Source organism: Coffea eugenioides, chromosome 4 (genome assembly GCF_003713205.1).
Source record: "Coffea eugenioides isolate CCC68of chromosome 4, Ceug_1.0, whole genome shotgun sequence".
Classification (NCBI taxonomy): Eukaryota; Viridiplantae; Streptophyta; class Magnoliopsida; order Gentianales; family Rubiaceae; genus Coffea; species Coffea eugenioides.
The window spans coordinates 4,709,204-4,721,352 of NC_040038.1; the positions used below are offsets into that span (position 1 = coordinate 4,709,204).

Genomic DNA, 12,149 nt, shown 5'->3' on the forward strand with positions numbered 1-12,149 from the left:
AATTTATGACTGGCCACCCCTGCAAGGGTCCAGGTAAAATAATATTTGTCTTCTATTGTTTATCTTAACTCATGGGGTGGCTCAGTGGCTGGCTGGGCTCCGTAACATGCAATGGATTAAGCCTGTCGTCCCCAGTTAGGCGCATAGGGGCGCACAAAAAACACTCAAATCAAGGTAATTTTGTCGCAGAACTGTTCTGCTGATATGGAGGATGGCATCATAAGTGTAGGGTTTATGAGTTGTTCAAGCTTACGTTAATGCAACTTTAGCTGAAAGCAATAATATATTGATCTACAGGAGAAACTTGTATTTTACACAAAGGAACCTTGTAATGTTTGGATTTTATCTGTCTTTCTATGATAATTTTCATTCTAACAAAAGGGAATAACATGAAAAATTTTACGCACGTCCAAAATTTAGCAAAAGGAATGAAACAAAATATATGCACTTCCAACCTCCAGCACTTAAATGACTCCTGATTTGCTCTTTTTATAAAGCCAAGCTGGGAAACAACAATATACTGTTTGAAGATTCGTTAGTGAAGATTGTCGTTTGACTGGGCAAATTTGGACATCACTTTCCGGGTCGGTGGAATATGAAGATGCTAGCCAGTATTCGAGTGGAAATCTGGCTCCTCTTCCACGATGACCACTCAATGTTCTCCAGCTTCATATCTTGCTCCCAAGTATTACCTCACCTGGTATTAAAAGAAAGAAGATAGCCTCATTAATTTATTTTAGGACAAATTCTAATTTGAACCTTCAAGGAATCCAAACATGTCAACCCAGTCCATTAAAAGTTGATAGTTTCCATTTAGCCCGTCAATCAAGCTTTTGCTTTTCCCATGTCAGTTTTTCAGAGGACTAGCAGCTAGTAGTAATTTGCAACTTCATTAAACGGATGATGACCATTTTTGGCATTTGCATCAAGACCCTTTCAATGTGCACTTGAATGGCCGGTAAAATGCGTGCCGCTTTTCTGGCACGCTGCAAAGTTTGGAGCTCTCTGTATCTGACTTTCTGTATTATGTTTATGGAACTTGATTGGTTGTCATGGATAAGGTTATCATTTGTCCCGTTCTTTCATTATTGATATTCTCCTTCACTCCCACTTTTATTACTACCACTCCTACTACTTTAGTACCTTTTTTAATCTTCTCCAATTCCCAAAGTAGCTTTTTACCGAAAAATCATGTAATTTCACGATAAACAATTGACATAAATGCTTCAGATTTTTAAATCATTTGCTTTGACTTTCTTTATTCAGTTTTATAATCCTAAGAATTTATAACAATTAATTAATCCCTTTAAGATATACTCCATTTGTCACTTTACCCCATAACTTTTTTCTTGTTTCACTTTATCCCCTATTATATAAAATTACCCCTCTATTATTCTAATTTCTTATTTTCTTTCTGTCCCCTTTTTCTCTCCTTTATTTTCTTTGCCTCTTTCTTCTTTCTTTACTTATTTCTCTTTCCCATAAGAAACTTCATCTCAATGATCGAAGTTAAAAGAAAAAAAAAAAGAAATTGCAAAGATCTATTTTCACATCAAATGGTCATTAAATATTCAAAACCCTTCCCCAAAATAGCATTTTTTACACTTTTCAATTTTTTTGCTTTTTCTCTTCCTATCCCAATTTCTCATTTTATTCTAAAAAAAATCACAAGAAGAATTTGCGACTTGATTAATGATCATTAATTGCAATTTGCGGCATTGTCAAAAAATTGAATTAGCTTTTAATGCCTTTCCAAACTTCGCCCATAAATCCAATTACAAACTCCAAATAAAGTTTTCTATTGAGATGATGCTTTTTTATTAGGAAGGATGGAAGAGAGAAGAAAAAAGAATGAGAAAAAGAAATAAAGTAGGAAAAATGAAAAATGAAAAGTCAAAATAATAATGAAAGGTAATTTTGTCCTATAGGAGGGTTATGTGACCAAAATTAAAAGTTAGGCGATAAGGTGAAAAATGGGATATACCGTAAGAAGATTAATTATAATTAACGCTTTTCCTAATTTGCTGTTGAAATTTTCTTTGGAGTAAATAAAAAGAATGATCAGAAGTTTCGTTTCAGAAATCAAAACCAGACACTTTGTTCCCCAAAAGTCCCTTTGCAAAAGTGCTGCAAAGCAACATATTAATCACTTCTTCTAAGAGCTCTTATAATAAAAGTGCTTTCTGCTACCCCATGTGTACTTGATGTAATACGAATTTTTTCTGAATGATTTAGTAAACCCGCATCTCCTGCGTCATCAATTGCTGGTTTAGCGGTCATCAGCTTAAAGCAGACATTCCCAGCCCAATTCTGAAGTCGCATCCGACTTGGTTTCACGGTTAAATAAACCCCACTTGCCACCTGACCCCACACCAAGAACATTCCAAATTAAATTAAAAAGATATTAAAGAAATAGTAGTTTGAGCACTTGTTAAAAAGAGACTCGAGTGTTAATCTTTTTTTTTAAAAAAAAAAAATTACAATTAATTCAACACGTATCACAATTCAGAGGTGCAACAAATGCTAGCGTGCATATTTATACCATAATTTAGGTGTAATTGTTGTGTTTTAACGGGTGCCCATGAGAAAAATCCTTAAAAGAAAAGAAAGAAAGTCATAATGAGAGGCAACTCCCTGACTATAGCCGGAGGTTCCCACTAGATTTTCTCATGTTCTAACGAAGTTTCAAAGACGTCTGAGACAAGGTACATTACTTTGGAGCAATTCAAAACAACTTAACAATTACGATTATCCAATAAATAAGGCAAATATTAGACCCCATTAGCTACAAATATGTCGAAGCACACATGATACAACAAAAGATCTGGTACAACTAGTTTTAAGTAAAAAGGTCGTGAATATTTAAGTTTGTACAGATATTCTGTGATGAAGTTCAATTCATACTGTACGAATCCCCAATGTACATATGACTGTAAGATCAATCAAAAAATGAATATCATTGAACTTGAATACAAGAACAATGCAAAATCTTTTTATATTGGTCAATCTATTATACAAATGGCTGCCTTTTCTTCAAAAGCTAAGACTCACTCTACTTCTCAAATGACAAATCAACAGGGACATATACGAAAGAGCCTCCCAACGAGAAAAATTGTAGCCGAGATTGGTCTAAAAGAAAACTACCACAAATTACCTATGAAGTGCAAGTGGATCATGAGGAATTGTCAGATTCGACACCTGGCATCAAAGTCGGAATAGATTGCTGTTCTAATTCCCTGCGAGAGGCTTCCCACAGCTGCTGTTCTATTCCCAATTTCCTCAGCTCTGTTAGGCCTCGTTCAACTGCAATAAAGCAGAAATTGCATGCAATTAGACCTGATAATTCTCAAACAAGCCCACAAGTGAGCTAGTCATGATCCTTGTTAGCAGGAAATAATAATGCCTAAGAGTTGTTATGCCATATAAACTGAAATCCGTTAACACCAGCAGATGTTCACATGCAACAAGAATTGCAGGGCATTTCCATGCTACTTGGACATGGACTCGCGAGATTAATGTTACTCAGGTGTAGCCATTGTTGGCCTTAAATGCATCTATTTTTACAAGCAAGAATCTACAATAAGCAAATGAGGAAAAGAAAAGTACCATCAACGGCATCATGTGATGTTGGCAATTGTGCATTACGGCTTATCCAGAACTGAAGTCTCTCTTCAGCTATATCCTCTTCAACACCATGATCTTTGGCTCTTCTCCAAAAGTACGTAAGCCAAGCCTGAAATATTGAAAAGCATGTAAGCAAGCTGGGACGAAATCCCATTACTCCAAAAAAGAAAGCATTATACACGAAAACAGCGGCAAAGAATATTAACAAAAAGATATACCTCCTTGAAGAGAACATCTTGCGACTCTTCTTGACTTAATTCTGCAAATATTGAAGCGAAATTACTGACATGCTCTTTCTAATGGAAGGATACAAATGAAATGCTTAAACCAAGGAGACACTTCAATTATTTACTTTCGTCATCCTCTAGTCTTATATTGTTTAACAATAACACAATTAGAAGAACTCAACATGTTCCTTACCAAACGGCTCCATATATTTCGTCTCAATAGTTGATTTAGGTTCTGCAATTCAAGGACAAAAAAGTATTAGATGATTCTAATGAAATGTAAAGTCAATTGCTCTATTTTTATGGCAGAGATTTGAGGAAAAATGTTAATGAACAACTTCAAACATGTTCTCCAACAATCTATATATGTCACAAACCCATTACTGAAAAAAAGAGCTACATTAAATATTTTCTGTAAACAACCCAAAAACAGACATTCACGATTGCAGAACTGCATGATAATTCTATTGAACTAAAACAACAAAAAACATGCCAATTCAGTTGAAAGGAGGAGAAAAGTCTGTAAATAGATAGGAAAAGGTGCCACAAGGTGACAGTGTGTTAAACATTGCATGACTTAGAAATCATCCAGGTTAACCTGGAGGACAAAAACTACCTCCTTGTTAGGTGATAATCTATTCAGTCATCGAAGCCTATGCCTTTTGCTCTATGCTAATAGCATCTCTGGGTCTAAAGAATATCTCTAGAATCATGAAAAGCACAAACATTAAATTCTTGAGCCTGTTTTAATGGTTACAAAACTCCAAAGGAACACAACGAGAAATCATATGCATGAAATGAAATGAAGTGGCTTGACTAGTTTGATGAAATGAAGTAATTAAGATAGTAACAGGAACAGAAACTTTATCGCAGTCAGAATGGACATGCAGATGGGAATTCACGTGGTAGAATTACAGAATTACCCGTTCAGCTGAAAAACATGCCAACACACTAGGGGTGGAGCTGAGAACTCCCTACAACAAAGAACAAATTTGATATGCTACACTCTTCAAAAGTAGGAAAATGTTTTGTTGCTAACAGATTCTCAAAGACAAGACTTGAAAACTTGGTTTGTCAGAAAATGGGAAAGCCACAATAATCACCAATCATCCTGCAAATGAGACTAAGCATGCTGTATTAAGATATAAGAGGATGCTTACATATTTATTCAAATTTAATGAAATGATGATAAAGCCAGATGATTGACCATACCCAAGAAAGAATGACGAACCAAACTTGAACGTCGGTGTTGGGCAAGTGCTAAGACAACAGCATCTTCAACCTTGATGGCAGCAGAAATAAGAAAGTATTAATTCATAAGCAATGACTCACCTATAATCAGAAATTAAAGAAGGAACAATTACCAGAAAATATGTTACACTAGGGGGTCAAATGGGTTACCCAAATTAATTGGGTTTGGGTGGAAGTGGGTCCCAAAGTTTTTTAATTGCCTCTCTGCCAACTATCATTGCTTGATTACTAGTAGAGAAACAAGAAAATAACAATTCATAAGCAACAACTCACCTGTAATCCACAAGAAAAGAAGGGACATCAACCACAAAAATATGTTAAACTAGGAGGTCAAATGATCATCCAAATTAATTGGGTTTGGGTCAAATGCGTCCTCAAGTTTTGGCAGCCACAATTCACTCCATTTACTGGGTTGGTATGGTAATCAATAACCCACTTATGGAATAATATCAGCTTCAGACAAACAAAAGAACTAATTCCAACATTTATTTTAGGTCACATCTGAAGGCTTAATAACCAAGTTTAGCTCTGAACATTTTGATAAAGAAAACATAATCATTCCAAAATCAGTTGAAACATCAATGCCACAAGAACAGAAAAGGAAAGTGAATAAATAGGTCAACATCGATAGCAAGCAGGACCTAAAACATTTGAACTCCATCCGTTTATAAAACATAGTTGAAGTAATCAAGAAACAAAATAACTGGGCAGAAAAACACAGTAGTCTTGAATGAACAACAACCTTCAAGGAAGCTAATTCCCTCAAGCCCATTTCAACTGAAAGCATGCTCTCAATATTTCCTTCCCCTGTTAAGTCACTTAAATTCCGTACATGTTTGTTCCTTCTTTCTGTATCATCTCCACCTGAATAATGTCAGAGATAATAATTGCTTAGTCATACTCATGCCCAGGACTGAAAATCTACTTAGCCATTTAACCAAAATCTAAAAAGCAATGGTAAAGAAGAGATACCATTCCAAGACTCTTCCCTCGCTTTTTGTCCAGCAGAAATGACAACTTCAAATGGAAGAGGTGCCAGAGATGACCAGTGTTCATGTTTCAAAGCTGCTACATCAGTACAAATACCTAGAAGACACAAAAGGTCAAGAACAATAGCTTCAGAAGAACTTTAATTAGAAAATAGCTGGTCATCAAAGCCAACGAAGAAGAGGAAACAAGGAATAAAAGACAGAAAACAACAAACTATCCATTTAAGTGAAGTTAGAAAATAACCATGAATTACAGATGCAAAGTAATTCCTAACAAACTAAATTCCTAGCAATAAGGCATATAGCACAAATTACATCAGTGTGACACCTACTTTACAAAGACAAAGTTGAAAGAGGAAAAGAGTTTCAGCATAGCTTGATACATCCAATTCCTCAAACAATTCCAAATGCAAAAATATGAATAGCAAGATGCAACCTGAATTGACACTTGGATTGGTATATAATGTCACAAGTGATTACCATAATGTACAGCTAAGCCCCAATAGCGAGCAAGCCAGCACCTCTTCAGAACAACCTCCTCCTAAATTGCCAAATCAACCCCCAAGTTGGAAAGAAAATGAAAGGGAAAAACGAAAAAGGGAAAGATATTCAGGAATCTGGTTAACATTTGTGTTGTATGAGCAGGTAATAAAGACATCAGATTTATAACACAACCATTTCTTCATGAGTCAAAATCATTCTTTGGGTCATAACACGTAGAGCTTTTGCTTCAGATTCAGCTTCTCGCAGCTGCTCCATGGTATTCACTGTCTCATCTTTTAAATTCTGAATCAAACCAATAAAAATGATGAGAATGTTGTTTGATATCCTGTCAAAATAGCATTGCACCAAGCAACATTTGCTAACCTCAATCTCAGCACGTAGAGATGAAATTTGTTCATCTCTCCCATCCTTCGTCTGCTGCGCAGCTTTAAGAGCTGCCTGAAGCAGAAAATTTGGAGCAAAAAGACAACAGTCACTACATTTATATCTAATTTTTCTTGAAGATGGCAAAATATTAGGAAAACGAAAAGGAAAGTAGACAAAACTAGCAAAAAGCAAAGCTATAGTAGTGGCCCCCTTTCCTACCCAACCCCCCACGTAGAGAGAGAGAGAGAGAGAGAGAGATCATAGTGTTAGCATGGCTCTACACAATATCCAGCTTGTTGTCTGCCAGCATTTCAAGCATCAATCAGTAGAAAACTTTTATTGCAAATTCCACCAATCACATAGCTGTTACATACCTCTCTTTGCCGAATTGCTGCTTCCTTCCTGCAGAGAGTCATAGCTAACATTAGGGGTGTGCATCGAAATCGAATTAGGTAATTGGGAACTTTGAATTCGGAATTTTTCGAAATTTGGACATCAGGAAATTTGATCGATTTCGATTCCGATTTCGCACATTCCAATTTCAAATTTGTACCGAATTCAATTCGGAATTCGGTAATAATCAATTTCACCGAACTCAATTTGGAGTTTTGTTTTGTATTTCTAATTTTTTTATTATAATTACATATATGTTTTGCTAAACTAAATGCTAACTTTTGTATAATATATGTTTACAATTATAACATAAATATACAACTAAAATAAGACTTATTATTGTACTGTTAAATAATACAATTATTAGTTAGATGTATAACTATATAATATAAATTTTATATTACATATATAAAATATATATCTAACGAATTCGATATTCGATTTCCGATTTGAAAAATATTCAATTTCCGATTTGAAAACACCATTACTGAATTCAAACCAAATTCATATGTTTCAAATTCGGAAAACCCGATTTCCGATTTACTGATCTCGAAAATTCTGAATTCAAATTGAATTCGGTCGGTAAATAGGAATTTTTCAATTTTGCACACTCTTAGCTAACATTAAGCCAAGGATGTTAACAATGATGTAGAACAGGAGAAACAAAGTAGTACCTGCTCAATAGCTTAGCTTCTAGAGATACTCCGTCCCCCAGAGCAGCAACCTGTTAACGAAACAAGGAAGTTATGGAAAGAAATCAGGGATAAAAGTCTAAAATGGAAAGCCAGAAACTGAATGTGATGCCTACCTGTTTCTCCAACTCCCTGGCCCTAGCTTCGGCTTCTTCACGTTTTTCTTCTGCATGACGAAGCTGTAGGCAAAATGAGCTACCCAATCAAACTTAATGCACAAATAGCTGTCTTTATTTTTCCCCTCCAGGTGCTTAAGTATTTCTTTTAGGCCAGGAAAATTGAACTGTTGGGACTTTGGAGGAAGATCATTTTCCTGGGGTGTTAAAATAGAGAAAATAATAAAGGAATACAGAAAGCCACCTTGTCAAGAATAAGTTCATTTTCCTCTTGTATCATGTCAAGCTGCAGAATAATATTCAACTCATTAAAACATGTTAAGGATCCTGATTATCCCTTAGAAATACAAAATATATAAGATAAACTTAGATGAGATGCCCTTCTAGATCGTCATACACTCTAATCATTTATGCTGATGATTCATGTACGCTAATAATGGAGTTCCTTACTTCATCTCGAAGTGCAGAAGCTTCATGTTCATTTCCTGAAGCTTTCAAGTCAACTAGTCCAACATCTGGTGTGAGCCTGAATCAATAACAACAGTGACACGCTATGACACCTTCTGATAAAACTCATTATTTTCCTTCACAGCTAAAAAGGTAATGACTGGATACATCATCTCCCATGTGATACCAGTAAAATTATACCTTAGATTAAGCAGTTGAGCTACTAACATAAATGTGAAATTTTCAGGAGATCATGTATATTTCATGAAAGGCATGCCAAAGATTCTGCCACATACCAGCAGTCAAGGCAGACCTTAACCACTTACAGAAATGCTATATACCTAGTAATTAGCATTTGGCTCTATTTAGCTATCAGAAAGTACACTGGTGTCAGACATCAGAGCACAAAAGTTTTCACCAAGGATTTTATATGCCTTTGATCAATTCCTCTTTCAAATTTAATGAAGTTGAGAACGATATATTGCCAACAGATCTTTTGTTTCAATTGGATAATGAATTTAGTAAAAAACAGTGATGACTCATGTATTATGCAACGGCATGTGGCTTAAAAGTACTAATCTGAAAATAGTTCAGATTATGATTAGCATTAGATTATTATTTACCAAAAAAGACGGATGATCGCTCATATCAGGTTTCAGGGCCTAGCAAACATGTCTTCCATTGCTCATATGTATAAGATTTTCTGGATCTAGCAAACATGTCTCGCATCCTCTAACTCTATTTGGGTTACCTTAACCCAAATGCAGGACAGATGCCTCTCTAGTGCATTCTAAGGAGCATATCCTTCCAAAACTACATTCCCCAGACCTGCACCCCCACCAACTTAACCCTTATACACATACACAAAGAAAACAAAATAATTAAAATTAGGTTAAAGAATGACACATGACAAAGGTTTATAAATGAAAATAAAAAGTCAGCCACACAGCTAAAGAGAACCATGACTGTAAGAAACACAGAAAGCCACCGAGCTTTAAAGAACAGCTAAACAAAGTACATCACCTCTTTTCTCGAAATCTGCCACTTGGAGGTTCTATTGGTGGGATGGCAACTGGAGTTCTCAGTGTTGGTTTATTCTGGGGCAAAACAGTAGTGGTGGTTGAACGAACAGACATTGAAGGCCTTCCAGCAGAAGTGGAACGTACTGAAGGCGTGTGATCCATAAAGTTCCGACCTAACTAAACATGATTACATCCAGTTAGCCATTAAAATCACATATAATCTTCATGCAGAAAGTTAGGAGTCTCAATTTTCAAAATTTGTATTTTGCACATCATTATTTGGTTTCAGACAGCAAAATAACTAAAACTCCCTAGAATTTCAGACAGCAAATCACCAAATAATCTTATTTGCACAAATTATCTTACAGCTCTCTTTGTTTCACTTCTTTACACCTTCCACAGAATCTTACTAGAAAATGAAAAATCAAATGAATTTCTTCAAAAAAATAATTTCGCATAATTTCAAATCCTATCATTTCATAAAATATTTTAATCACTGTTTCTACAAAAAGATGACATGGTCAGCAAAACATGTACACAGGTAGACTCTAACTGGTCCAAGATCATTGCATGAACAGTAATAACCAATGTGCACCTATACTAATAGCCAAAAAATTGCATGATGATGGGCAAAATTTAGATAATTAGAATATCTTCAGAAAATTATGATATCATTCCAAAAAGTCTCAGAGGACTCAAGACCATATTTTGCAATAAGAAATGCTACCACCTTCTAAGCATTTTGCTCGTTAGTATAGCTAACAATGTTCATAAAATAGTTCCTTCACAAAGCCTTTTTTATCTTTTTGCTTTTAAGTTCTTTACTCTGGCATAATTTTTGGCACTCCAGAGAAATTTCAATTTCAATATATATTCCAAATTCAAACAATCTTATTTTACTTGTTGAATTAATGGCATATAGCACTGACTCCTCCAAAATGCCGAATCAAAGCATGCTTTTTTCCAGCATACCAATTGACTTTTAAGCTCTTCACCTCATATCTTAGAGTCCATTGCTTCCAGTAAATATCTAGTGAGTAAAACTTATTTGAAATTTAACTGAAGAATTATCGACGGACAGTCCAGTTCCTCAGCTCAAAGCACCTAAATTACACCCAAAAAGAGAAACAAAAAGTAATTCAAAAAAGTTCAGCCTGATTACCGCAGGTGATGGAGATCTATTCGGTGTAGCAAGCGAAGCAGCCGGGAATCCACTGTGACTGTTCCTATCAACTCTGCTACTATTCACATTACTAGAAAAACCGCTGGCAGGCGGCGGAGGAGCACCAGCAAACCGAAATCCAAGATCATCATCATCGTCATCGTCATCGGCGGTGGCCTGCGAAGCCATGACCTGGGCCAGTCGCTGCGCGGCGGCCTTGGCAGCAACGTTCTGAGTCCTTTTAATAGTAGACATCCCCCCTGTGGCCGGCGGTAGCCTCGATCGTGGATGCGCCGGTGATCCTGCAGGCGACGATGAGCCTGTACTGCTTGATCCCCCACTCCACTGCCGCGCATAGACCAGACTTTCCGTGGTCCTCCGATCCATTTCTCCGACTTCAAAAATATACAGAAATATGTGTGTGTGTACTACTATATGAATATATACGTATAGAGTTGTGTATGTATAGGTTTGGGAGCTAGATTTTTGGGAGGGGAAATTGAGCTAGATTTCCTCTCGGACGAGACTTGGATGGGAATTGGAAAAGCGTTGAATTTGGGAGGTGAAAACGCATGTCCAGGTAGAGATATTTCTGAAACGGGGAGAAAAAGAAAAAGAATTGTCGTTAAAAGACTTTAAAGCATAGTTATTAAACCCAACCCGGGAAGGAACCGGCGAAGGAGGTGGGTCAACGGGTTACTGGTTTAACCGGTGGGTGAGTGGTTGAACCGGTGGGTCACTACATATATTTAAATATTATATTTCATAATTATTTATATAAGATATATGATATAAATTGTAATAAATAATGCCATAACAAAAGCTCATTTAATTTAATTTGTTATAAAATAATTAATTCATATAAGAATCAATCAAATATAAAGTTATTTATTAATATACCAAACTTCAAGTGTAAAATTTTATCTATATTTAGTGTAATTATCTAGCTTATTTATGAATTTTAAGTGTAAAAAATTATTAAAAATAATATTTGTCTTTAAATGAATTATGTAATATGTTATTTTTGGAATCCATTTTATAACTTATAGAGTTTGGAGGGTAATAAATTTTTATTAAAAGATTCCAAATAAATTTGTTTTAGAGAAAAAAAGATAGAATTGAAAAAACATTTATATATCATAATAAAGCTACTATGTCAACATATATGGAAGTAGTTTGGTGGTAAGCAGGCGGTAGTGTTGGGGCAGAGGTCCGAAGTTCGAGTTCCAACAATAGCAATATAATTTTTCCACAAAATTCGGTTAGTGACAAAACCGGCCAAAACCGGCCGGGTTTCCGGTTTAACCTGGTTCGACCGCCGGGTCGTTGACTAAGTCAACGGTCTCTTTGCACAAA

The 12,149-nt window shown here is 35.7% G+C and overlaps 1 protein-coding gene across 4 annotated transcripts; it reads right to left on the bottom strand.

Moving 5' to 3' along the window:
- Positions 1 to 2,049: 2,049 nt before the first annotated feature.
- On the bottom strand, positions 2,050 to 11,425 carry LOC113768593 (coiled-coil domain-containing protein SCD2-like). Of its 4 annotated transcripts, XM_027313016.1 has the most exons (18): positions 10,794 to 11,425; positions 9,633 to 9,808; positions 8,613 to 8,688; positions 8,407 to 8,448; positions 8,163 to 8,225; positions 8,029 to 8,078; positions 7,336 to 7,363; positions 6,959 to 7,033; positions 6,767 to 6,877; positions 6,572 to 6,632; positions 6,075 to 6,188; positions 5,845 to 5,966; positions 5,064 to 5,133; positions 4,045 to 4,086; positions 3,843 to 3,883; positions 3,607 to 3,733; positions 3,155 to 3,303; positions 2,050 to 2,361 (listed from the first exon to the last, which is right to left on the bottom strand). In XM_027313016.1, the coding sequence occupies exons 1-17, from the start codon at positions 11,178 to 11,180 to the stop codon at positions 3,173 to 3,175; spliced, it is 1,716 nt and encodes a 571-aa protein (XP_027168817.1). In that variant the 5' UTR covers positions 11,181 to 11,425; the 3' UTR covers positions 2,050 to 2,361; positions 3,155 to 3,172. The 4 variants fall into 4 exon arrangements, with proteins under 4 accessions (XP_027168817.1, XP_027168816.1, XP_027168819.1 ...); XM_027313015.1 differs by lacking the exon at positions 2,050 to 2,361 and having other exon boundaries at positions 2,911 to 3,303; XM_027313018.1 differs by lacking the exon at positions 2,050 to 2,361 and having other exon boundaries at positions 2,911 to 3,303; positions 9,633 to 9,804; positions 10,794 to 10,866.
- Positions 11,426 to 12,149: the final 724 nt, after the last annotated feature.

Excerpts from the sequence above, each read along its gene's own strand:
- LOC113768593 (XM_027313016.1), bottom strand. The coding sequence starts at position 11,180 with ATGGATCGGAGGACCACGGAAAGTCTGGTCTATGCGCGGCAGTGGAGT. Across the intron at positions 9,809-10,793 it reads ATAGATCTCCATCACCTGCG|TTAGGTCGGAACTTTATGGA; the intron begins GTAATCAGGCTG and ends AATCATGTTTAG. Across the intron at positions 8,079-8,162 it reads CCAGGGAGTTGGAGAAACAG|GTTGCTGCTCTGGGGGACGG; the intron begins GTAGGCATCACA and ends TTTCGTTAACAG.